Raw genomic sequence first — 25,786 nt, 5'->3', positions numbered from 1 at the left:
CTCTGCTGTCTAGGAATGTAAGACAATTCCTCCAAGCCTGAGAGCTGCCCAGCAGCAGCAGTGAGCTCTTGCTTACAGAAACAGAGCTACCTAAATAGCTCCAAAAAAATAAAATTACAGTTAAAAAAAATTCCAAACTACCTTTAAGCAGAAATCCTGTTAAAGTTTTAGGCAATTTGGTCTAACGTTACCCACTCACAATCTCCATGCCTCTGCATTCTCACTAGAAGCATCAGATAGTACCGGCCAGCTGGGTCTCACTGCTAAGGGTCGATGCTTTATGGAGCATTTGCGCTCGGAAAGGGCTGTTCTTGTGTGGTCAGTAGCCTTGCTGAGAACCACAGAGATTTCAGCTAAACTCTAGGGCTTTCCCTAGGAGACAGGAGCTTGTTTGATCCTCTTCATTCAAAGATCCCGGTGTGAGTTTAGCAATATGGAACTACGTTTCTGTGACCTCCTCAGAATTTCATTTTGCAAGCCCACTCTCTGGATCCTTGGCACACTGCCTTTTTTCAGTATAATATTAGGCTAGTGGAGATCATCAGAACCTAAACTTTTTGAACACGTGTGTGTGACGGGGTGTGCCTGAGAGTTGTGCATCTCCAATTTTAATATGGATACGAAGCAAGCAGGGGATCCTGTAACAATGCAGAGCAGTAGGTCACGGCAGGGCGTGGGATGCTGCATTTCCAGTATGCTCCTAGGGAAGTGTAGCATTGTTCCTGGTCCGTGTCCCACACTTTGAGGAGTGAGAGTTTAGAGGATGAGGTATTTGTGTTGTTCAGGAACCTGTCAGAACCCAGCAGCTCTTTGTCTTTCTTCCCCTAGCAATTCAGTGAAGTTTTCCAAGCTGTTATCCATCGTTCTGAGCACCTTGTTCACTGCTGCAGGATTCATCCACCTGGTGAGCATCTCATCCGACTCCTTGATGTCGCGAGTGAGCATGAATGTCTTTTATTTGAAAAATGCAGGCGAACCTTCTGAGCTCCTGTCTCCATCACTATAATCAGTGTGAGGTTTATCTTTTCACCTCCTCTGGATGGGTTTTCTCCACCCCATACTTCTCACAAATATGTATCTTCTACACTCACGGTATCGATGTTCCTTCTTCCGACTTTTAAAACCTGCTCTTAGGAAAGGGTTTAATAAGTTTACTCTTCTAAGGTATAAGCAATAGGTAAAGTTTTTGTTTTGTTTTGTTTTGTTTTTTTGCGGTACGCAGACCTCTAACTGTTGTGGCCTCTCCCGTTGTGGAGCACAGGCTCCAGACGCGCAGGCTCAGTGGCCATGGCTCACGGGCCCAGCCGCTCCGCGGCATGTGGGATCTTCCCGGACCGGGGCACGAACCCGTGTCCCCTGCGTCGGCAGGTGGACTCTCAACCACTGCGCCACCAGGGAAGCCCTAAAGTTTATCACTGTATCATCATAGAGGTTCCAGCAATTTGAAAAAGAATAAAGGGTCAGAGAAATGAAGCCAGTGCGAGAATTTTGTACTTACAAAAGCTGGAGAGTTGGGTGAGGGAGCAGTTGCTGAGTTGCAAAAGGGAGTTTGGGGACTTTCTTTGTTCTCCTGGAATCAATCTGTATACATAGCTGCCTCCTTCGCCTACAATGCCATATAATCAGCAACATAGTAAATGGACTTCAACAATAGGAAAGAAACTCCTGGACTTTATTGCTCCAGGAAAGTTGAAGAGAAATCATTAGAAAATGTAGAAATTGAAGTGTCACGTTAAAAGCCTGCAAAGGCCTTTGAGAAAAGCAAAACCGAACAAAAAAATAGAGAAGTCTTTTCCACTTGAGCCCTTCTCTCAAAATTAATTTAAAAATCACAAGGAAAAGGAAAAAAAAAAGTTAAAGAAAGAAACTTAACCATGTTCAGTTCATCAAGAAAAGTATCAAACACCAAATTTGTTTGGCGTTTCAAGAAACAGATACTACTATGCATAAAATAGGCGAGCAACAAGCATTTACTGTATAGCACAGGGAATCATATTCAATATCTTACAATAACCTATAATGGAAAATAATCAGGAAAAATTACTGAATCACTATGCTGTACACCTGAAACTAACACAGTATTGTAAATCAACTATACTTCAATTAAAAAAAAAAAGAAATCTGAAACCAGCCACATCCTTCCTCATCATGCAAGCAGGAGACTGATTTTCTGGAGAAGAAGTATCACAGCAGTAAAGGTAGATCCCTGCATCTGGAGGTTTAGCTGAAGGGGCATGGGTCTGCACTGGGAGAAGCAGTCACCAGTGTTCCCGTAGAGACCTGTTGGCCATCACGGAACGGTAGGCAAAAGGATGCTAAAGGAGATACCATGGTAACAGGTTTTGGGGGATTTTTTTTCCTTTAATAGAGGTTCCAGTGAGGGGCTCTCAGGCTGAATGGGGCCTACAGGCATATGTTATTGGACCTAAGATGTTTGTATTATGTGTTTGCTATTTTTGTATTGGTTGATAAGTTTTTTCAGAGAGCTCATATTAAAAGACCTGGATTTCTGGATTCTTTGCAAAAACACAAGATTCTGGCAACCCACTCTCCCAAGGCCACCAACAGCCCCAGCTGAAGAGTAGCTGCTCCCTGTAAATCTCACAGGCTTCTGGTTTGAACACGGTCTCAGGCCCTTCTAAGCACGTGAACATGTGCTCCTATGGGACGTCCAGTCACCCTGGGGAGGAGACCTCCAGTGAGGATGCGTGCAGAGAAAGAGGGAGAAGCCACCTGATGGTTTTGGACTCAGGGCCATCTACTGTGGGTCACACCAACGTCTGAAATGTGAAAAACCTAGAAAAGCTGTAACCCAGAGCAAAACGTTAGTAGATTTTGTTCAGAGGATATTTGAAATGACAAACCGAAATAAAAGCTATGATTGTTCCTACGGTCCCAAGTCATTCCTTCCCGTACTTACACCGTCCTTCAGCTAAAAGTTGATACCGGGCTTCCCTGGTGGCGCAGTGGTTGAGAGTCCACCTGCCAATGCAGGGCACACGGGTTCGTGCCCCAGTCTGGGAAGATCCCACATGCCACGGAGCGGCTGGGCCCGTGAGCCATGGCCGCTGAGCCTGCACGTCTGGAGCCTGTGCTCCGCAACGGGAGAGGCCACAACAGTGAGAGGTCTGTGTACTGCAAAAAAAAAAGAGTTGATGCCATTGGAGGGTGAGTGTCCACCAGAAAGGAACCAACATGGTGCCTATGCTAAAATTCTGCCCAGAACAGGGAGTGTGTTGGAAAGCAGAGACATCAGCATAACAATTACATCGCATAAGGGCTGTCAGAGCAACAATAACGTGATAATTTGCCCAAGGGAACAAAGGAAATGTTAAGGAAAAGCCCTTCTTATACAAGGCTTTAAAAAACTGAAAATGATACTTCAAACAAAATACTTAAGGTTTTAAATAAAAGATTACTAAACCGTAGCAGGAGTTGGTAAACGGCCCAAAGATACCAGAGAAAAAGAAGAAAAATGTTTTACAGAGCCAAAAACCACATTAGAGGGGACACAAATGTACTAAGTGTGACAGAAATATGCTCAGAAACATGGCGGACAGGATTGAGGCAAAATCATGCCATGGAACAGGACAAAGATACTTAAATGATATGGAGAAAAAACATGAAAGATGGGTCATGTTGATTTAACGTACTGTAAAATTCATGCTCCTGAGGAAGGGGACACAAATACGGTATCAGAAAAATGTTTGAATGTAAAGTATTGAATCTGTAGTTTAGAGGGTATACAGTATCCCAGGAGAAATAACCCTAAATGAGTCCAACCATAGTTTGGAACAATTACCAACCTTTAAGGGTAAGGAGAGAATCTAAGCAGAACAAAGAAAGGTCTGTATTAGGGGGGAAATGAAACTAGCCTCAGATATCTTGCCAACGTCAGTCAGTGCAGGAAGGTGACAGAGCAGTGCCTGCCAAGGTTGTGTGCGAGTGTAGCCCATCTGTCATTTTAAGCACATGGAAGAGAGAAGAGCATCATGAGTCCCTTTTAAAAATGACCTTGATGATAAAATCCAGCCACATAGGAGACGGGTCAAAACCAAGACCTCAAGAATGAGGAAACCATGATAAAAAGGAGTGATGGTGATTACTGACTGGATTGAAAATAGAACAAAGACACGGCCAAGGGAATTGTGGGTACAGCCTAGAACACACATGTACCATGTAAAAATAATAAAACCAATACAAATAATGGAGAGGTAGGCATGGATGGGAGAGTGTCCTCATGTCCTCCACCTCCATAGCACAGCTCACCTACGGTTGAAACATAAGGTTTAAAAGTGTAAAGTTTCAGTTTTGAAATGTGACATTAAAAATAGGTAACAATTCCATATATTCACATTGGCCCATAATCTTTCATCTTTAAGTTATTTCCCATCTGGGGCTGAGGGTCGATGCTAACAGGGTCCAGGGCAAGAGCAGGGTGGCCAGGTAGACCAGCAGGAGTGACATAGAGGTTCCAATGAGGAACCTCTATGGGAGTGGGGAGGGGTTTGAAGCACTAAAGCAGTACTTCCAAAGAGGGTGAGTTAAATGGGAAAGGGTTATTTGACTTACTGTGAAGGAGATTTCTAGGTTGAAATAAGTTTAGTTTCAGTTTGTAAAACATGCTGTACAAGGGTATGATGGAAGCCCTGTGCTAAGATGTTTACAAGACACTATGGGGTTTTAGCTTAAAGCAGACTGTCCCAAGCAACACTTCAACTCCTGGAAAAAATATATGTATACACATATATATTATAGTATATATATCATATATATGATTTTTAAAATTGAAGTATAGTTGCTGTACAGTATTATAGGTTACAGTGTACAGTATCGTGATTCACAGTTTTTAAAGGTTACACTGCATTTATAGTTATTATAAAGTATTGGCTATATTCCCCGTGTTGTACAATATATCCTTGTAGCTTATGTTATACCTAATAGTTTGTACCTCTTACTCCCTTACCCCATATTGCCCCTCCCCACTTCCCTCTCCCCACTGGTAACCACTAGCTTGTTCTCTCTATCTGTGAATCTGTTCATTCTTTGTTATATTCATTAGTTTGTTGAATTTTTTAGATTCCGCATATGGTATCATTCAGTATTTATCTTTCTCTGTCTGCCTTATTTCACTTAGCATAATACCATCTGAGTCCATCCATGTTGCTGCAAATGGCAGAATGTCATTCTTTTTTATGGCTGAGTAGTATTTCATTGTATATATATATACCACATCTTTTTCCGTTCATCTGTTGTTGCATACTTAGGTTGCTTCCCTATCTTGGCAATTGTAAATAATGCTGCTGTGAACATTGGGTTGCATGTATCTTTTTGAATTAGTGTTTTTAGGTTTTTTTTTTTCCCAGATATATACCCAGGAGTGGAATTGCTGGGTCATATAGTTGTTCTATTTTTAATTTTTTGAGGAACCTCCATACTGTTTTCTACAGTGGCAGCACCAATTTACATTCTCACCGACAGTGTAGGAGGATTCCATTTTCTCCACATCCTCACCAACACTTGTCGTTTGTGTTCTTTTTGATGATGGCTGTTCTGACAGGTGTGAGATGACATCTCATTGTGGTTAGGATTTGCATTTGATTTGCAACATGATTAATGATGTTGAGCATCTTTTAATGTGCCTGTTGGCCATCTGCGTATCCTCTTTGGAAAAATGTCTATTCAGGTCTTTGGCCCATTTTTTAATTGTTTTTTTGATGTTGAATCGTAGGAACTGTTTATATATTTTGGATATTGACCCCTTATCGGTCATATCATTTGCAAATATTTTCTCCCATTCAGCAAGTTGTCTTTTCATTTTGTAGATGGTCTCCTTCACGGTGCAAAAGCTTTTAAGTTTAATTAGGTCCCATTTGTTTATTTTTATTTCCTTTTCTTTAGGAGACAGATCCAAAAAACTATTGCTTCGATTTATGTCGAAGCATATTCTGCCTATGTTTTCCTCTAGGAGTTTTATCTGTGTGATTTAAACTTGGTTTTCTTACAGTACAGTAGTCTTAGAAAGCAGTAAAGTCTCCACATCTGTGGAAGCTGATTAGTAGACTTTGCAACCAAATCTACTACCAGCCCTGAGAGTTAAGTATAGACATGCAATCTCCTTATCTGGGAGTGGAGTATTAGAGGAGCCCACACTCTTAACCTACTCATCCAACTTAAGAAGGAGGCAGCAGTTGGCACACCACTTTAAAAAAGTGATCGGATACTTAAGCAAAGTACATTATTTCTAGTTTTCATTCTGGTTCTTAGCAACAAAACAAAAAACCTGCCTTCCCCAGCCATCGCTAGCATTTTACCGTCTCTCGTGGAAAAATGGAAACGGAAAACATCTAGGAAATAAGTACTATTTGGGGAAAAATGTCTAAAAACAGAAACATAGCGGAAATTTTGTATATATTCTATATAATTAATGTTTGTTATATAGCATAACAAATGATATATATGTATAAATTTATATATATATTCTATAAAGTGTAATGCCATTGCCTAAGTTACTCTTTTTGTTTGAGGTAAAAAAAAAATCGGATAAACCTAGGTTTCATAAAATGTGAAGACTTAGGGGGAAAATCAGAGGAAGATTTTTCCAGAGTTTGTCTTTTTTTTTTAATTGAAGTATAGTTTATGTACAATATTATATGTTACAGGTGTACAATATAGTGATTCACAATTTTTCAAGGTTATACTCTGTTTATAGTTACTATAAAATATAGGCTATATTTCCCATATTGTACAGTATATCCTTGTAGCTTATTTCAGAGTTTCCTTTTTATCACTGAAAAGATTTTTGCAGGGAGGGAGGAAAGTAATCTGGAAAGCTTGTTTGCTCTTCCTGAGACTCCAGCGTTCATGCGCTTAAGCTCACTGAGATCAAGTGCCCATTTAAGTGCTGCTTTCCTTCATGATGATCCTGATGTGATGTAAAATGAGGGTGAATAATAATTGCTCAGTCTGACAGCCTCTGAATCCCGTGGCTCCGGGATGGGAGGATGTGCCCACAGGAGAAGAGATGTTGTCAGCCATTCCCCGCATTGAGCATCTCCACTGTGGGCTCCAGCTACACACCCCTCAGATTTGAGCAGTAATCACCGTGAAGGGAAACAAGACTTCACAATTACTACCCACAATTTGCAAACCCTTCACAGCGACCTGGGAATCATTTACTCTTTCATTTGGATTGAATTAAATGAAACGAATCAAAAGTTGTACTTATTCTTTATAAACTTTTCCTTGAATTCCATTCAGAGACCTTTCCTAAGTCTTCTCTCTTTGGACAGGTGGAAAATTCTGGTGATCCCTGGCTCAAAGGTAGAAATTCACAGAATATTTCATATTTTGAGTCCATTTACCTGGTCATGGCAACAACGTCGACTGTCGGCTTTGGAGATGTGGTAGCCAAGACATCCCTAGGACGGACCTTCATCATGTTCTTCACCCTGGGGAGTTTGGTAAAGAATATTTTTATGTCTTTTGAATATAGCTACATAAATGAAAAACATTTGGTTAATGGTGAGAAACAAAGTGATATAGGTTTGAGAGTGAATGTTGCATTATTCAGAGCAGGTATCAAATGAAAATGAAGAGATATGTGAATCCCATATTTTCCAAACTGCATCCCCTGGAGCACATAACGTAATTGTTCGATTGCCAGGGATGAGGGTGGTAGACAAAGGAGAGCAGACGTTCCTAATTAGCCTCTGCATTGATTTGAGCAACCGCATCTTCCTTCATCTTTTGCCCATCGGATTATAGTCTTTCTTCCAAAGAGGAAGGGGATTTGAGATTTGATCTGCAGGAAGTTGTGTTCTTTCCAGCCCAAATGAGTAAGCTCTCTCTAAACCAGCATTTTACTACAGATAAGTGAACATCTGTGCTTGGTTCAGGAGTGTGTCAAGGACAAAGGAAGCCTCCTTTTCTTTTAGTGACTTTAATGGCAATTCCTTAATAACCATCTCCGAGTTCTCCACTCTACCTTTCTGATATCCCCCTGTCCACATCATTGTTACATCCCCTCATTTCTGTCATTTTCCCTTAACCCTACTCTGTCCCATATGCTTTATTTTTTCCCCAAGCCCCAAATAGTATCAAGTGAAAGAGTCAGAAGGGCAGTTAGAAGTGATGACAGGAAAAAATGGGTGCGGAGGTTGCCTTACTGCTTGTCTTTGCTTTCATCTTTTTGAAGGATGAAAAGCAATTTATTAAATTTTAACCAAATCCAAAGGCTGAAGTAAGGAAGAAAACTGGTCTCCCTTTAAAAGCACAGTTCCCAGTCATGCCCTTCTTAGAAGAGAGAAAGTTTTACGTACCTGCTTTCTCCTCTGTAATCTTGGAATTTTGAAGTATCCTTGGAAGTAGTGAGACCTCAGGTTTTATTTGCCAATCATTTTAGGTTCTGTTTGCGAACTGCATCCCTGAAATGGTGGAACTTTTTGGTAACAAGAGGAAATACACCAGTTCCTATGAAGTGGTCAAAGGAAAGAAGTAAGTAGCTTTCAAGTATAATTTCTACAGTTTGGGGTATTCTACGAAGTCACTCTCCCTTTTGAAACACGATTGCCTGGCCTAGGTGGGTATGTTGGCAAGGTCCTCATTCACTGAAGAGGGCTGGAATAAAAACCATGAGAAGATGTTTGCTACCTGATACGCACTACCCTCTAGATGCTCGTAAGAGGATTAAATAAACTAGAATGACAGATACGTTGTCATTCGGCGTCACATGCTGATTGTGCCGATATTTGTCCATGCCTTATCTCAGACTGTTCTCTTCTATCCATTCCTGATGGTCTTACTCATTTGAACCATGTGGTTGACTCATGGCTAACTTTACATTAGGATCCAATTAGAGTCAGAGTTCGAATTTAAAATAATTCAATTCCGTTGTCTTAGCCCAAACTCCCCTCAAGCTCATCCATGGGAAGAGGTTTGCTAGCGTGAGGAGGGGTTTCAGCCTGTCCTCCAGTCCTTCACAGATCACCTGTTTTGTCCATGCCACAGCTGTTCGTTCCCAGGAGCAAAGTGGATTTGGAGTTGTTTTTACTCTACTTCTCTGTGGATATATGTTACCTCCATTGCCATTATGATTCTTCATACCTAAGGAGAAGATAAGGAATTGGAAATCTCAAATTCAAAGCGATTCTTTTTTATTTAGTCTCTTACCTGCTGTAGAGGAAAGAGGCGCAGTGGAGATAAACTCCTTTGGAGTGATGTCTTAACACAGTTGGATAAAAACCAACATTGATCCAGGCGTATGAAGAGGAAGGTAACAAAATGAAATGAATGAAAAACAAATATTGAAAACAGTGAAATAAGCTAGATAAGCCAAAGTCTAACCCAGTTCATCTCACACATGCTAAATAGGCCAATAAGGTCTGGAAAATATAAGTTTAACTTAGGCTAAAATTACACTTTCCGTTTTCTTACATGACTAATGGGAGGAAAATAGCTTCTTTATGTATATGAAGCCTAAGGAAATTGACGGCTGTTTTTCACCATAGAAGTTACATGCATAGGTTTGTGGACCTGTGCTACATGTCTCTCCATTGGACTCACTTTTTTTGTGAGCACTAGATAATTTTAGATGCAGAAGATAAACCAAAATAGCCTAGATTCTGGGGCTGCCTCAGCCATAGTATTTGACTGTAGGAAAATCAGTGAGCCATTCCGAGCTCAGTCGTTCCTCTGAAAAAAGATGACACCAGCCAATCAGGAGTCAAGTGGCAAATCAAGTGAAATTAACACACGTGCAACTCCATTATAAATTATAAATAACCGAGAAAAATCTAGCAGTTACGATAGTTATCCTTAAATGCCTGAAAAGCTATGTGTAATTCAAATGTGTGGAATCATTCCCTACAGAAATCTTATGCTCCTTTTGTATACTGGAGATGCAGTCCTTGGTGTTTCTAAGTTTAAAATCTAGGTGGAACTTTTTTTTCTTAACATCTTTATGGGAGTATAATTGCTTTACAATGTTGTGTTAGTTTCTGCTGTATAACAAAGTGAATCAGCTATATGCATACATGTATCCCTATATCCCCTCTCTCTTGTGTCTCCCTTCCAGCCTCCTTATCCCACCCCTCTAGGTCGTTGCAAAGTACTGAGCTGATCTCCCTGTGCTATGCAGCTGCTTCCCACTAGCCAGCTATTTTACATTTGGTAGTGTATATATGTCCATGCCACTCTCTCACTTCGTCCCAGCTTACCCCTCCCCCTCCCCATGTCCTCAAATCCATTCTCTACATCAGCATCTTTATTCCTGTCCTGCCCCTAGGTTCTCCATGACCTTTTTTTTTTTTTTTTTTTTAGATTCCATATATATGTGTTAGCATACAGTATTTGTTTTTCTCTTTCTGACTTACACACTTCCTAACACCATACACAAAAGTAAACTCAAAATGGATTAAAGACCTAAATGTAAGGCCAGACACTATAAAACTCTTAGAGGAAAACATAGGCAGAACACTCTATGACATAAATCACAGCAAGATCCCTTTTGACCCACTTCCTAGAGAAATGGAAATAAAAACAAAAGTAAACAAATGGGATATAATGAAACTTAAAAGCTTTTGCACAGCAAAGGAAAACATAAACAAGACGAAAAGACAACCCTCAGAATGGGAGAAAATATTTGCAAATGAAGCAACTGACAAAGGATTAATCTCCAAAATATACAAGCAGCTCATGCAGCTCAATATCAAAAACACAAACAACCCAATCCAAAAGTGGGCAGAAGACCTAAATAGGCATTTCTCCAAAGACGATACAGATTGCCAACAAACACATGAAAAAATGCTCAACATCACTAATCATTCGAGAAATGCAAATCAAAACTACAATGAGGTATCAAACACCAACTTTTATTTCAGACTAAGTTTAAGCTAATTGTCCATCTCTAAATCTAGACAGGAAGAGACTTCTGTTCCTGGGATGAACCACCTCCCATGTTTTCACTTTCTAGGTTCATTGTGGTCTGTGGAAACATCACTGTGGACAGTGTGACGGCTTTCCTGAGGAATTTCCTCCGCCATAAGGCAGGGGAGATCAATACTGAGATTGTTTTCCTGGGAGAGTAAGTGTATCTGTGTGACCCGTGGGCAGGGAATACTTGAAGTATGTGTGAATATTTGTAATGGAAGAAAATTGTCCTTGCGTTATTAATTTTTAAAATTCGGAAATAATAGTAAGCAATAAGTAAGGAAAGAGCAGTTCATGACCAGAGTTAACCTCTGAAAATATATCTTACCAGGTGTTTTTCCCAGTGAAACACTGGGAAATGCCTATTTAATACAAAAAGAGTTTTAAGTAGGCAACATGGTTTCTAACTGTTCTGTTTTACTATTTTGGTTCCTAGTGAGATTGAGCAATTTTTGTGTGTTTTGATGGTTTGTGGGTTTTTTGAAATGGCTCTTCATTTCTTTTATCTTCTTTTCTATGAAGAGGGTCCTCTGTTACTTTGCTGACTTTTAAGCCTCATTATATTTTTATATTAGCTGCTTTGTGTCGTATGTTGTAAATGTTTTTTCCTCTCCCTTTGCTTTTTAATTTTTATGCGTGCTTTTGTTGTACATCGAATACAGAAGCATCCGGTTTACATGGACTCTAATCTATCGACTCTTTCCTTCTGGCTTTCTGCTTTTCTGACATGCTTAGACCCTTCTGTCCTAGAATTAAGTAACTATCTCTCTAGCATTTTTAGTTTTTCATATTGAAATGTTTTATATTTAAGCTCTCTGGAAGTGACTTTGTGTAATGTGTAGGGAACTAACTTCTTTATTTTTTTCCAAATGGTCTATCCATTATCCAGACATCACTCACTAAATAAGTCACCCAGATATGAAATGACATTTTGATTTTATCCAGGATTGCCTATCAGATCACCTCGGCCTTCACGCATTTCATAGTTGAACACTGTACTCTCTTTACATCTGACACCTTCAACCCACCGTTACCTTGGGCTCTCAGGTGTGAGATAACCAGTAAGCATTTTGAATTTCTTTATGGTGCTGTTGACAGACAGCCAAGAGTTCTGCTTCAGGATCATTGTCATGCCTGTCTTTTCAATAATTTGTGTATTACTTGAATCCTTACTTAAAAAATAGTAAAAACAAACAAACAAACAAAAAAAAAACCAAAGTGCTAAAACCAGTGATAAGAGGCTAATGATTGTAACCCAGCTGAGACAGAGAGGAAGTCATTAAATGTGTGGAAAGTAACTTCTTTTATCTGCTGATGTATTTTCATAGACTAATGTAGGTTATTGTAGGTATTCGTCAAGTTAATGAATGAAATTTCTTAAATGGTACAAAATGTTGGAAGTGTCTATGTAGAATTCTGTCAGTTACACCTATACTCTGAAGACTCCAAAATTGACGTCCCCCACTAGACATTCTCTGTGGCTTCATAGTCACACAACTAATTGCTCACTGGGTATTTCCACCCCAGTGTTTCAAAGGCCCCTCAGACTCAACATTTTCAAAAGTAAACTCATGATTTAATGTCCAACTTTTCCATCTCACAAGGCAAATTAAAAAATTTAAAATTAAAAAACAAGAAGGAAAGGAAACAGCTTTTCCTGTCTCAGCAAGTGGGACCTCATCAATGCCGCTCCTTAAAACAGAAAACTAGGCGTTGTCTTTGACTTTACTGTCTCCCTCAAACCCTGTGTACACGTTCATCATCAGTTGCATCTCCTACATAAATCCTAATTCTACCATTTTGTCTCCACTCTCACAACCGTATTCAAAGTTCCTATCTTGTCTCTCCTGAACTTCTGTAAAGGCTGCTTTATTGATCTGTTCTTTCTGCTCAGAAGCTCTTCAGCTGTATGTGACTGATTTATTTTCATCTCCCAGCACTCAGAGTCCTTCCCTGGCCAACTTATCTAAATTAACGTCTTCTAATCCTCCTGTCTCATCACTCCATTTATTTGCTTTAAAGCAATTACCACAGTCTGTGATGGTGGTGGATTTTCCTTTGGTGCAGAGGTTCACATTACCTTTCCTTACTGTACGTTCATGCTGCTCCTCTCAATAAACCTGTGCTGGCCTTTGACTTAACTTGAGAAATAGAATTCAGCAGAGGGGAGACTGTGGTAGATTGTTTTTTAAAAGATGGCTACCAGAAACCCCTCCCAAATGTTTACACATATTCTTCTCCTCCCATCAAATGTGGAGTCTTCTAGCTTCCCTTCTATTGATCTGGGCTGGCCTTTTGACTCATTTTAACCAATGAAACATGTGTAAATGACTGAGCCAGTTAAAGGACCAACCCATAAAGAGCCTATCACCTTCTGCGCTCAGTGTCTTGAAACCCTGGACCACTATGTAAGAAGTTCACCTCCTCCTCCAGGGGTAGGAGGCCCATCCAGCTGCCAGCTCCTCCAGAAGCCCAGCTGAGGCAACAGACCTGTAAGTGATGCCATCTCAGAGGTTCTAGCCCACTAGAGCTCTCAGCTAAACAGAGTCATGTCTCCAGCAAAACTGCATGGAGCAGAAGACTCATCCAGCTGAGCCCAGTCAAAACAAAGAATTTCAAGAAATAATAACTCATTATTTTAAGCCACAAAGATTGTGCCAGATTTTGTGCAAACCTAGGTAACTGATATAGAAATTGATACTTTTCTTTCTTTGGTTACTTATTATTTAAAGCAAAACAATATCCAAGATATTATGTTATAAAATGTCATAAAGGTAAAATATTAATTTATGTTTCTATAATTCAGGATAACTAGTAGCATTCAACAAAAACTAACTATGGCTAACTTAACAGAAAAAAAATTTGATATTTTATAGCTCTCAAAACATCCAGAAGACCAGATAACTAGGCTTAGAGAATATACAACAGTGAATAATGATGAGATATTTATTTCCTTGAGTAATTTGTATTGTTATTGTGCCTGAGTGGGTACATAAATATTGATTTATTATTCTTTATATTGAATGCATACATCCTATACACTTTGTATATGTGCAGTTTTTCACAATCAAATGAAAAGATGAAAACTTTCTAGAGTTGAAAAAAGATATCAGTTCTCAGATTGGAAAGGTGCAATAATGCTGATCAGGATAAATGAAATCATGTACACACAGGCACGTTGTCATAACATGTAAGGCAGGGGTCCTGAACCCACCTGTCCGCAGCCTGTTAGGAACTGGGCCGCACAGCAGGAGGTGAGTGGCAGGCGAGCGAGCGAAGCTTCATCTGCCGCTCCCCATCGCTCACATTACCGCCTGAACCATCCACCGCCCCACCTCCCATCCATGGAAAAATTGTCTTCCATGAAACCGGTCCCTGGTGCCAAAAAGGTTGGGGACCGCTGATGTAGGGGTCACCTAATTCAGCAGTTGTTGAGGGATGGGGCAGATCCATGTAGGAATCCAGAAGATAGTACTATTCCAGAAAGTAATATAGGAACATAACTTATACATCAAATCGCAAAATACTTATCACCAAATATTTAACCCCTTCCTATTTTTCCAGTCTTACTGCTCAGAGATAACTATTTCTTCTAAGTTTAAATCTGTTTTATCACTCTTTTGACTCCTCAGTTGTACACAGTATTTATTCATCACCTGATACTTTGCAGATGTATATTATTCATCCCTCTGCACCACTTTCCCTTCTTCAGTTGTTCCATTATAGTTATCTTCTAATTTGTAATTACAGCGACAGTGTTTATATCATTATGGCTGATAAATGTTGGTCTTTGATAACAGTACATTTCCTCACATTTTTTTCTGGTACTTAATGATCGCCTCCTTTTTATATGTCTATCATTAAATATTTTCCAGTAGGTATATCACATGCATAGCAATAAATATTTTCTAACTTTTTCAACATTAAATAATCTCACAAGAACAAAAGTTGAGTGAAAAATTCCCAAGAGTTGCACAGGAGTCACTGGAGCGTAGAAAAAATATCTTAGAACTTACATTTATTTTTAAAATAGCAAGGTAATAATTAAGCAGCATGTTTAAAACTCTTTATCCCAAATTATAACTCAGAAACAAAATTACATAGAATTACAATACACATTAAAATGAATTACTATGAAGTGAACACCCATGTAACTACCACCCAAATCAAGATATATTCTATTGCCAGCACCCCAGGAAAACCCTCCCCAATAATAACCCAATCTTTCGTCCCTACAGATAATTATGATTTTGACTTTATATCTGACATTTATTAATTATCCTATCTCCTATGTTTATTTAGAATATTTAAGTTTTTCCTGTTTTTAAACTCACATAAATGGAATATAAATTTATTTACCTCAATAATGCGTTTGTAAGATTCATCCTTGTTGCAGCTGGATGTAGCTGTACCTATTCATTTTCATTGCTGTGTAGTAGAGCATTCCATTATATGAATACACCACAATTTTTCTTAATCCATTCTACTGTTGGTTGACATTTCTCCTCAATTTTGTCTATTATGAAGAATGTTGCTTTGAAAATTCTTATATATGTGTCCTGGTCCCCAGGCATTAAATTGCAGGGTAGGAAATCTTCCTGTAACAGAACTGTCAGTCATTCAAAATGTTTTTTTCTGGTCTGCACTTCCACCAGCAGCCCTGAGAGCTCCTTTCACCATATACAGCCTTACTACCGCTTGGAAATGTAGCTTCCCATCCTACCTAACACTTAGAAACATCAGTCTTTTTAGTTTTAGCCGTTCTTTGGGATAATGTTTTGCAAGACAGTGTATCTTATTGTGGTTTATGATCTCATTTTTCTGATTAGTAATGAGGCCAAGCATATATTCATATATATAAGCCATTTGGGTTCCCTCTTATGAAATGGCTGTTATCTTGCCCATTTTTTAAATTGGAATGTAGTTGATTTACGACGTCGTGTTAGTTTCTGGTATACAGTAAGGTGATTTAATATATACATATTCTTCTTCCTATTATTTTCTATTATGCTTCTTTTTGCCCATTTTTATCCTAAATTAAGTGCAGATCTGCCAGTGACAAGCTCTTTTTTTTTTAATGTAAAGACATCTTTATTTTCTTTTTATTCTTGAAAGATAATTTTATGGATATAGAGTTCTAAGCTGCCACATTTTATCCTTAAGAACCGTGAAAGTATTATTCTGTTGATTTCTGGCTTTTGTTGTCGCTATTAAGAAGTCTGTTAAACTATCTTCTTTAATGAATTATCTTCTTAAAAAATTATGTGTTGTACTTAATGTGAAAGTATGTTATACATTTACTATGATGTGTGTAGTTTTGAATTTCTGATAATTTATTGTGCTTAGTATTCATGAGTCTTCCTGAGTCTCTGGCTTGGTGTTTTCCACCATTTCTGGAAGATTCTCAATTATTTCTTCATATATTGCCCTTGTCACTATGTTCTTTCTCCTCCTTTTCTGGGAATTCAATTATGTTAGTCCTTTTTTTACTGTGCCAAATATATTTCTTACCCTCTGTTTTGTATTTCTCCTCTTTTTTGTATCTCTGTATTACATTCTGGATACTTTATTCTGAACTACCTTCCAGGTTCCTACTTCTCTCTTTATCTGTGTTTAATCTATTTACAAACTCAATTCATTGAGTTTTTAATTTGAGTTATTGTATTTTTCAGTTCCAGAATTTATATTTGGTTCTTTATCAGATATTCTCTGTTTTCATAGTTTCTTGTGTTTCCAAGGTTACCTTTTATTTATTTCAATAAAATAAACATAATTATGTTGTAGTTTGTGTCCAGTTATTCAATGTCTTAAGTCCTTGGTTTTTCTTGTCTGTTGTTTCCACTGGTTGTTACACATAGTATCTTCTTTTCTTTGTGTGCTTTTTTGTCTTAGATTATGTGCTTATTCTTCTATTAAAAAATATTTATGGAAATAACTTGTTGCCTAGAAAAATATTACATTCTTCCAGAGAGGACTTATTTTTTAATTTTATTTATTTATTTATGGCTGTGTTGGGTCTTTGTTTCTGTGCGAGGGCTTTCTCTTGCCCCGTTGTGGCAAGCGGGGGCCACTCTTCATCACGGTGCGCAGGCCTCTCACTATTGCGGCCTCTCTTGTTGTGGAGCACAGGCTCCAGACGTGCAGGCTCAGTAATTGTGGCTCACGGGCCTAGTTGCTCCACGGCATGTGGGATCTTCCCAGACCAGGGCTCGAACCCATGTCCCCTGCATTGGCAGGCAGATTCTCAACCACTGCACCACTAGGGAAGCCCCCAGAAAGGATATTTATTTACCTCTTCCAAGTACAATGGGGCACTTGTGCCTTAGGACCACGTAAATCCAAATTCAACGCTCGATGTTCACTGTACTACCCAGGTGACAAACTCAGAATGAAAGTACATCTGAAAACTAATTTATTCAATTTTACACTTCTTCTATGCCTGCATACCTTTGTTATGCCAGGTTAAAATTTGGAGAAGTTACTAAAGTCTTCATTTTGTGTGTCAGGGGAGCTGGAAGTTTTTGGACCACTTACCCTATGACATCACCAGAATGTTAGCTCAGTTTGGTAGCTGTATCTTCTGAGTTACTAAATGCTTTGCGGGGTGGGAGGACTGGACTTAACCTCTAAGACCTTGATTTCTTCTAGATTTTGGCCTGGAAATTCTTCACGGTCTGGTTATATCTTTCATGATTTATTAGATATTTTTATATTTCATCCAGCATTTTTATATATCCTTAGTAGAAGGTTGGCTGAAATTATCTAGTTTACTATGCCTGAAAACAAAGGCCCCAGCCTCTAGTGATGTTTAATATATGAAAACATGCAAAGCTCTCACTTGTTCACATATGTTTTAAGGGAATAGGGGAAGTTTTACTCAAGAGGATTGACAAATTCAGAGAATTTCCAAATATTGCAGTTGATAGTGGGCCAGATAACAAAAGTATTGTATAGTCTATTATAAGGATTTGGCTTTAAGGAAGTTGCCTTTTCTCCGAGTCAGTCCTGAATTCTTGGAGGATTTTCAGCAGAGGGATGACATAACTAGATTTAGTTTTCTTCTTTAGTGTTGGGAAATTAGAATTGGATTTATCGTAATTCTTACAACCACCTTTGTACTTGACTTATACATAAGCACATTTTGGTTGTTTGTTTTTGTAAGTAGCTGTTTTTAATAATGCTCTAAGTACCAGTACATGAACTCACCATCAAGACAAAATTTAGGACAGAACCCGTATCTAACTATATGATCCTACCCACATTTCATACTGCTCTCAGTTGTTTTGTACATCATCATCATTCTTTATCTCTCCTGTAGTTTTATTGCAATTATGTACAGTCTTAAAATGTTTATCTGTGTTTAACTTTACAGAAGGAAGATCACACCAGTGGAATCTTGTGGTACTTAGATTTTCCTCATTTTATATTTCTAAGATACACTCATTTTTCTGAGTGTTGCTGTAGTTAATTGTTTACTGTTATATGATATTTCATTGACAGAGTAAACCTTAGTTTATTTATCCACTCTTGGTGTGATTTGCATTGTTTCTAGATTTTTCTATTGGAAATAAGTTTATTATTAACATGGCTTATGTATGGCTCTTAGTGGACCTGTGCAAGAGTGTCTGTGTATGTGTGTGTGGGGGGAGGGTGGTTTAATGGTGTGAAGAATGTGAATGTTCATTTTTAAGAGATAGTATCATTTTTTACTAGTGGTCGCACCATTTTTCAAGCTTATCAGCAATCGGTAAGGGACTTTGTGTAGTTGTACATCTGCATTCTTTCTAACAACTGGCGTGGTCATACTTGTTAATCTTTGCAGTGGAATCAGTGTAAAGTGGAATCTCATCGTGGTTTTGATTTCTAAGCCTCTTATCACTAAGTATGGAGCTTCTCTTCATGTTTATTAGCCATACATGTTTCCTCTTTCCGTGAAAAGCCTACTCATGCATTTTACCTGTTTTTCTATTGGATTGTTTGTGGGGCTTTTCTTATTTAATTTCTAGGAGTGCTTAATGTATTCTTGACACTAACTGTTCATCAGTGATCTGAATTGCAACTATATTTTTCCAGTTTATAACTTGTCTTTTCACTGAGTATGAGAAGTATTTTGATATTCAAAAGTTTTTAATATTATTATAGTTCAAATTTTCAATCATTTCAATTGTATTTAATGATTTTTTTTGGTGTTTGTTTAGGAATTTTTCCATATCCCAGTATTTTAAAGATATTTAATTACATTTCCTATTAAGAATTTTTAATTTTTGTTGATGTTTAAATTTCTAATTATACTGGAATTTGTTTTTTTATGGCGTGACGCATGAATAAAACTTCAGCTTCTTCCATAGATAACCATTTTATCAATGCTAGTTATTGAATAAACCCTTTTCCCCTCACTGATCTGACATGGTACCAGTATAAATAGGTCTATTCTGTGTTTTTTTAAATCAATTTATCTCTTACTGCATTAATACTATGCTTTTTTAATTGCTAAAGATTCATAATTAATCCTTATACATCTTAGGGCAGGTTTTCCCTCCTTGCTCTTCTTGTTCCAATAGTTGACAAACTCTTCTTGGCCCTTTATCTTTCATATAAATTTTATAATCATTTTATCACGAACTATGAAAAACCCTGTGGAAATTGATGGGAGGAATCTAATTGAAAGTTTGGTTTAAAATTGATTCTTTGTGTTACAAATTCTTTCTAACTCTGACTATACTATGGTTGTCTACTTATTTAGATCTCATTTAGTGTCTCAATAATATTGTATAATTTCCCAGGCTTGCTGTTTATTATATATTATGTAATTTTACATATGTATATGTGTAATAAATATATGTGACAAATATTTATATATATTTATAAGTACTTGATATTTTCTGATATATTTGAAATAATGTCTTATTGTATTTTCTACTTGTTTGCTTTTGGTATGAAAAACCAGAATTGACCTTTGTGTATTAATCTTCCATTCATCCATATTGTTAAATTAGCCTCTATTTATTTTTCTGTAGTGTTTAGGGGTTTCTATGTAAATAATCATGTTAGTTCAGATAAAGAGAGTTTATTTCTTCCTTTCTAACCCTTATGTGTACAGTGTATCTTTATTTTCTTATTGCTCTTGCTAAGACATCAAATATAATGTTGAGAAAAAAGCAATAGTTGTATCTCTTCTTCATTTCTCATTTTAAAGAAAACTTTTCTAATATTTTCCCACTAAGGCCATCCTTTTTATTTTAAAGATACTCTTTATTTGGTTAAGGATATTCTTTTCTCTTCCTAATATACCATGAGTTTTATTTCTTAACTGTGAAAAGATATTTTAATCAACTTTTTTTGTGCATCTGAGGTGGCTGTGTAATTTTTAATTTGTTAATGTGATGATTAAATTAATAGTTTTGCTATAATGGTTATTTTGGCTTCGTAGTATTTGTTGGGGACCATTCTCTATTTTTAAGGTGTTTGAAAGACTTTGTATAAAAATGGGATTATTTGTTGCTTTAAAGTGTGGTAGAAGTTGCCTGCTAAACCATTTAGAACTGGTGGTTTTAAAAATTGTGTTTAGTGTATGGGTCTCTGTATGTGTTTTGTTCGTTTTTGTTTAGTTTTGAGAGATTTTAAACTAAACTTCATTTCCTTTAATAGTCTAGAGTTAGTTCTGGTAAGATCTATTTTTAGTAATTTGTCTATTTTGTCTGAGTTTTAAAAGCTGTCGCATTTGGTTGGTTGATGTATTCTTTGATTATTATTTTTAATCTCTACTTTGCCTGTAGGTATTTTTATCTTCTTTCAATATTATGAGTCATTTTTGTCTTCTCTTTTTCTCCATCAATTTTACTACAGCTTTGCCTATTATATGAGTGATTTTTTTCTCAAAGAACCAGCCTTTGTCTTTGTTCATCTTCTCTCTTTTATTTTTCTTTTCTATTTCACTGTTTGCACTCTTGTGTTTATTGTCTCTTTTCTTCTTATTTCTTGGGTTTCTGCCAAGATTAATGTCCAAAGCTGTAACTTTCCCCTAAAGCAGGCTTTTATTGTATCCAAAGACTTAGATATTTAGTGTTTTCACATAATTAATTCCTAAGAATTTTATAAATTTCATTATAATTTCTTCATAGCTCATGAGATTTTTAGCAGTCTGTTTTTCAAAATTTCCAACTATGATGAATATTTTTTAATTTTTTTGTTATTAACTTTTACTTTAATTGTACTGTGATCAGAGGTCATTATATGTACAGCAGCTTTTTTTTTGCAGTGTGTTGAGGCTTTCCTTATTGGTCAAGTAAATTATCATTTTGGTAAATATTTGTGTGCTGTTGAGGAAAATTAGAATTATTCACAATAGCCATTATATGGAAACAACCTAAGTTTCCATGTATGGATGAATGAATAAAGAAGATGTGGTGTGTGTATATATATATATGTATATATATATATATATATATATATATATATATATATATTTGAATGATATGAAATATCATTCAACCCTAAAAAGGAAGGAAGTCCTGTCACTTGCAACAACATGGATGAACCTGGCAGGCATTATAAGCTGGTGAAATAAGCCAGAGAGAGAAAGACAAATGCATGGTGTCACTTATATCTGGAATTTTTTTAAAAAGCCACACTTACAGAAACAGAAAGTGGAAAGATGGTTTGCCAGGGTCTGGGGATTGGGGGAAATAGGGAGAGGTTGGTAAAAAGAGTACAGACTTTCAGTTTTAAGATGAATAAGGTCTAAGGATCTAACGTAAAACATGGTGACTATAGTTGATAACACTGTATTGTATCACTGAAATTTGCTAGGAGAGTAGAATTTAAATGTCATCACCCCCCAAAAAGGTAAATATGTGAGGTGATGGATGTGTTAATTAAATAATGGGAGGGATCCTTTCACAGTGTATACATACATCAAATCATCATGTTGTACACTAAATATCTTACGATTTTAACTGTCAATTTTGCCTCAATAAAGGTGAAAAAAATTTAAATTAGATATCTTAAATATTGTTTGCAGAATTTATAAATATCAAACTTGATTATTTTTTCTCCTTGATCTGTCAGTAATTGAGAGAGATGCTTTGAAATCTGTCATTACAGTGGCAGGTTCATGTATTTCTCTCATTTTGTTAAAATTTTTTGTATATTTAGAAGCTATTTTATTAAATTCATAGTTGTTTTAGAATGCTATGTCTTTTTGAATAATTGAAATGTTTTCATTGGTCCTGAACTTCTTTGTTCTTAGTAATTCCCTCCCCCCTTTTTTTGGCATTAATCTGATTTGTATTTTTTCATGTCTCTGTGATTGATTGCCCCTGAGCTTCAGACCCATTTCTGGAATTAGGCTAGTGGTGTCCACATCACCTAAGCACGTGGATTAATAATGGAGGATGGATGTTTTCCAAGAGAAGATTAGAGTTTTTATTAAATGCACTAAATAATGTAACAGTCTCTAAACCAAAGCCAATCTTCTTTTTCCATACCTGGCACTATGCTCTTTATCCAGGGTTCCTCCTTCTTTGGAATTGGAAACCATATTTAAGTGCTACATGGCCTATACAACTTTCGTTTCTGGATCTGCACTGAAGTGGGAGGATCTGAGGCGAGTTGCGGTGAGATCTAGTTCTTTTCCTCCTTGTCGTTTTCCTAAGCTGCAGCAATTAAGACAATAGTTTGTATTGCTCTTCCCAAAGGATTACTCCAGACTCTTGAATTGGGGGAAATACAACTTCTTCAACTTTAAAAACTGATCATAAAGAAATGTTAGTAATTGACCTCCAAATCCTTCTTGACAGATACCAAGCAGACCTCACTATTTACCTACATTTATATTTAAATTTTTTAATTTCACTAAATTCTCTATCTAGAACGGTTTTATGTTATCAGTCTAAGACATCTGAAAAAGTTGTGGATAGCAGAAGTGTGTTAGATCTTTCTATCCAAGTGGGATTCTTACCAGATGACAGATTTCTAGGAGTCTGTCAGCTTTTACCGGCTTCTCCTAAACACACTGATATGCCCTCTGATAGGAAAGGCATGAAGGAAAATCGCAGAGATCCCAGTTAGGCCGAGACTAAAAGAGATGAGCAACAGCCAACCCTCTAGACATCTTGCGTTTAAGATGAAGGCCAACTTCCTCTCATGTTTTAGGTTTCTCACAATCATATGGAGCAAAAGGTTCAGTTTTTTAAAGCAGAGATCTATAGAGTCAACACAAAGAATTGAAGCAAAAATTGACAAACACAGTATAATCTTTCTCTTTCCTGCAACTTGGGGTTATAAGAGCCACTTCAGTAATTTTTTTGCTATTCTGAAAGGTTAATAACTATACAGGAAGTTGCTTAAAAAAATCTTATTACTCATCACTAGTCATAAATTGACGTTTCTGGATCATAGGAAAAATATCCTTATGCACTTGTTCCATTTTAAAGCAATCTACATCTGTGTTGGAGACTCTGGTCCGTCTATGCAGCCCCTTTCAGCATTTGCTGGACTGTGATTCTGATGTAAAGACATCCTTATCACAAGTCCTTCCCAAGTGTGCTCTCTTCCTTTTTGGAAATTGTATGATGAAACCATAAGAAAACCCCAAAGGGGAACACGTAAGCATTTCCCATATATAATTAACAAGGTGGCTGCTGTTTAATCTTGAAGAATAGGTGGACTCTGCAGAAGCATGCCTGATTATAGCCAACCCTCTGTGCAGTGATTCACATGCTGAAGACACTTCAAACATTATGAGGTAAGAAGCTGGCACTGTGTCTTACATGCTCCAATGCTGATCTTATTTTTATCTCTTTTAAAATAAAGCCCCATGCATAGGACTAAACAGATGTCATGTATCACAGCACAGGGTTCATCATATTCCAGGTTTCTGCCTTATTTTTTGGCCCCAGAGACTCTGCAGATGTATGAAAAAGGAAATCAAAATAGAGTTTACTGTGTGTCGATGTGCTTCTCCACTTACTTTGCTGGAGTTCCGTAGGGATAATAGCTGTCTAAATTTAAAAAGCAAGCATACGAATAACTGATAACTGTTCGGATAGCACCATTCTGACTAACAGCCCCTCAGAAATAAAGACGGCATTTGTGGTTTGTGAACCTTATTCTTAGACTTTATTTACTGGGGTTTTTCTCCAGTAGTCCTAGTGAAAGATTGTGCATGGTTCAGTGTGATGTGCTTTTGACTATTGGCAGTATTTTCAAGATGGCTAGGGTTAGTGTTACCATCTTGAACTGTGAACTATCTATGAGCAGGAACTCAATTTGTGGTAAGAGATTCAAACTGTCATTGTGAGGGCAATGCCATTGTACCTAACCCAGATGAACTGTTGGCCCCAGAGCAAAATAAACACATGTAGCTGAAGGTGACTCTACAAAAAGCAAGAGAAGCCTGAGAACTTGTAACGTACAGTAAATATAAGATAGATCTTAGTTTCTTAATTTGTAAAATAAGAAAGTTGGATTAGAGAGTCTGTTAGCTACTTTGAGCTATAGATAGCAATTCCGTCTCTGTTTTTTTCTGTAATTCATGTGTTTGAGTTTGAAGACTAAAATATATGAAACTGATTATTTCCTCCTCAGGAATTGCTCCCAGAAGACCACTCTTAATACCAAAAGCTTACCTTTCCATAGATTTAATTTACTAAGTCACTGAAACCATAGCACTCTTCCATGTGTGTGCTATTGAAGATCATAACAATGAACTTTATAATGTGCTCTTTTCCTGTGCTTACCCACACATCAACTTAACTTTGAATTGAATTATATTGTAAAGACATTGGATATGGCACATCACTAATGAGCATATTTGTTATTTTTGTAGGGTGCTCTCTATCAAGAACTATTACCCTAATACCAGAGTCATCATACAGATACTTCAGTCCCATAACAAGGTATTGTAACATTATAGCCTGTTCAGTCTCCTCCCCTTTTAGTCTGTAGAACTAAATGAACTTAGTTCATCTAAGTAATATATGAACTTATTATTTTATAATGAGTCTACACACAAAAAGCTTTTGCCAGTTGCAGGTGAAATTTGGAGCCCCATTAAGATTGTTAATTACATAAAAATGTAAATTTGGAAAGAGTTATGTTTACATACTTTAAAAGCTATTGCCTGATGGTCTGGAGTCCAGTCATTCTGAATTTAGGTGCTGACTGAGATTCTCCCCTTGGGGCCATGGACAGGTCTTGGCACACCCTTAAGTACTGGGAGCCACTAAAAATAAAGTAGGCAGATTGGACAATGACAAGGGTTTGAGAAACAACCAAGGGCTAGGGCAGCGTTGAACAGTAAGACTCATCTACTACACAAGTCCACTCATTCAAGACAGGGAGAGGTGGCTTTTTTGTCCAATGCACAGAAACCAACACAGAGAGTCAAATAAAAGGAAGAAACAGAGGAATATCTTCCAAACAAAAGAACAAGACAAAACCTCAGAAAAAGACCTTAATGAAAAGGATATAAGCTACTTTTCTGATGAAGAGTTTAAAGTAACAGTCATAAAGATGCTCACTGAGCAGGAGAAGAATGGATGAACAAAGTGAAAATTTCGACAGAGAGATAGAAAATATTAAAAAGTACCAAATAGAAGTCACAGTGCTGAGGAATACAATAACTGAACTGCAAAAAAAAAACATAATAGAGAGGTTCAACAGCAGACCAGAGGAAGCAGAAGAAAGGATCAGCAAACCTGAAGATAGAATAGAGAGTGTAGACCTCACATAATCAGAGCAGCAGAAAGAAAAAAGAATGAAAAAGAGTGAAGATAGCTTAAAGGGACTTATGGGACAACATCAAGTGGACCAACATTCACATTATAGGAGTCCCAGAAGGAGAAGGGAGAGAGAA

General features: G+C 37.3%; 1 protein-coding gene across 12 annotated transcripts in view; it reads left to right on the top strand.

Moving 5' to 3' along the window:
• Positions 1 to 25,786, top strand: part of KCNU1 (potassium calcium-activated channel subfamily U member 1) — a 235,525-nt gene that overhangs the window by 64,159 nt on the left and 145,580 nt on the right. For 11 of the 12 annotated variants that reach the window (XM_079909209.1, XM_079909217.1, XM_079909216.1 and 8 more), the window contains 7 exons: positions 829 to 904; positions 7,293 to 7,463; positions 8,405 to 8,496; positions 10,973 to 11,083; positions 22,439 to 22,544; positions 23,592 to 23,674; positions 24,758 to 24,827. In XM_079909209.1, coding sequence (XP_079765335.1) covers positions 829 to 904; positions 7,293 to 7,463; positions 8,405 to 8,496; positions 10,973 to 11,083; positions 22,439 to 22,544; positions 23,592 to 23,674; positions 24,758 to 24,827 — 709 coding nt within the window. The remainder of the gene's footprint in view (positions 1 to 828; positions 905 to 7,292; positions 7,464 to 8,404; positions 8,497 to 10,972; positions 11,084 to 22,438; positions 22,545 to 23,591; positions 23,675 to 24,757; positions 24,828 to 25,786) is intronic. The other variant, XM_079909207.1, reaches the window with a different exon arrangement.

Source organism: Stenella coeruleoalba (assembly GCF_951394435.1).
Source record: "Stenella coeruleoalba genome assembly, chromosome: 21".
NCBI lineage: Eukaryota > Metazoa > Chordata > Mammalia > Artiodactyla > Delphinidae > Stenella > Stenella coeruleoalba.
Note: the sequence above shows the minus strand (reverse complement) of the source record. Positions and strands in the feature narration are given on the sequence as shown.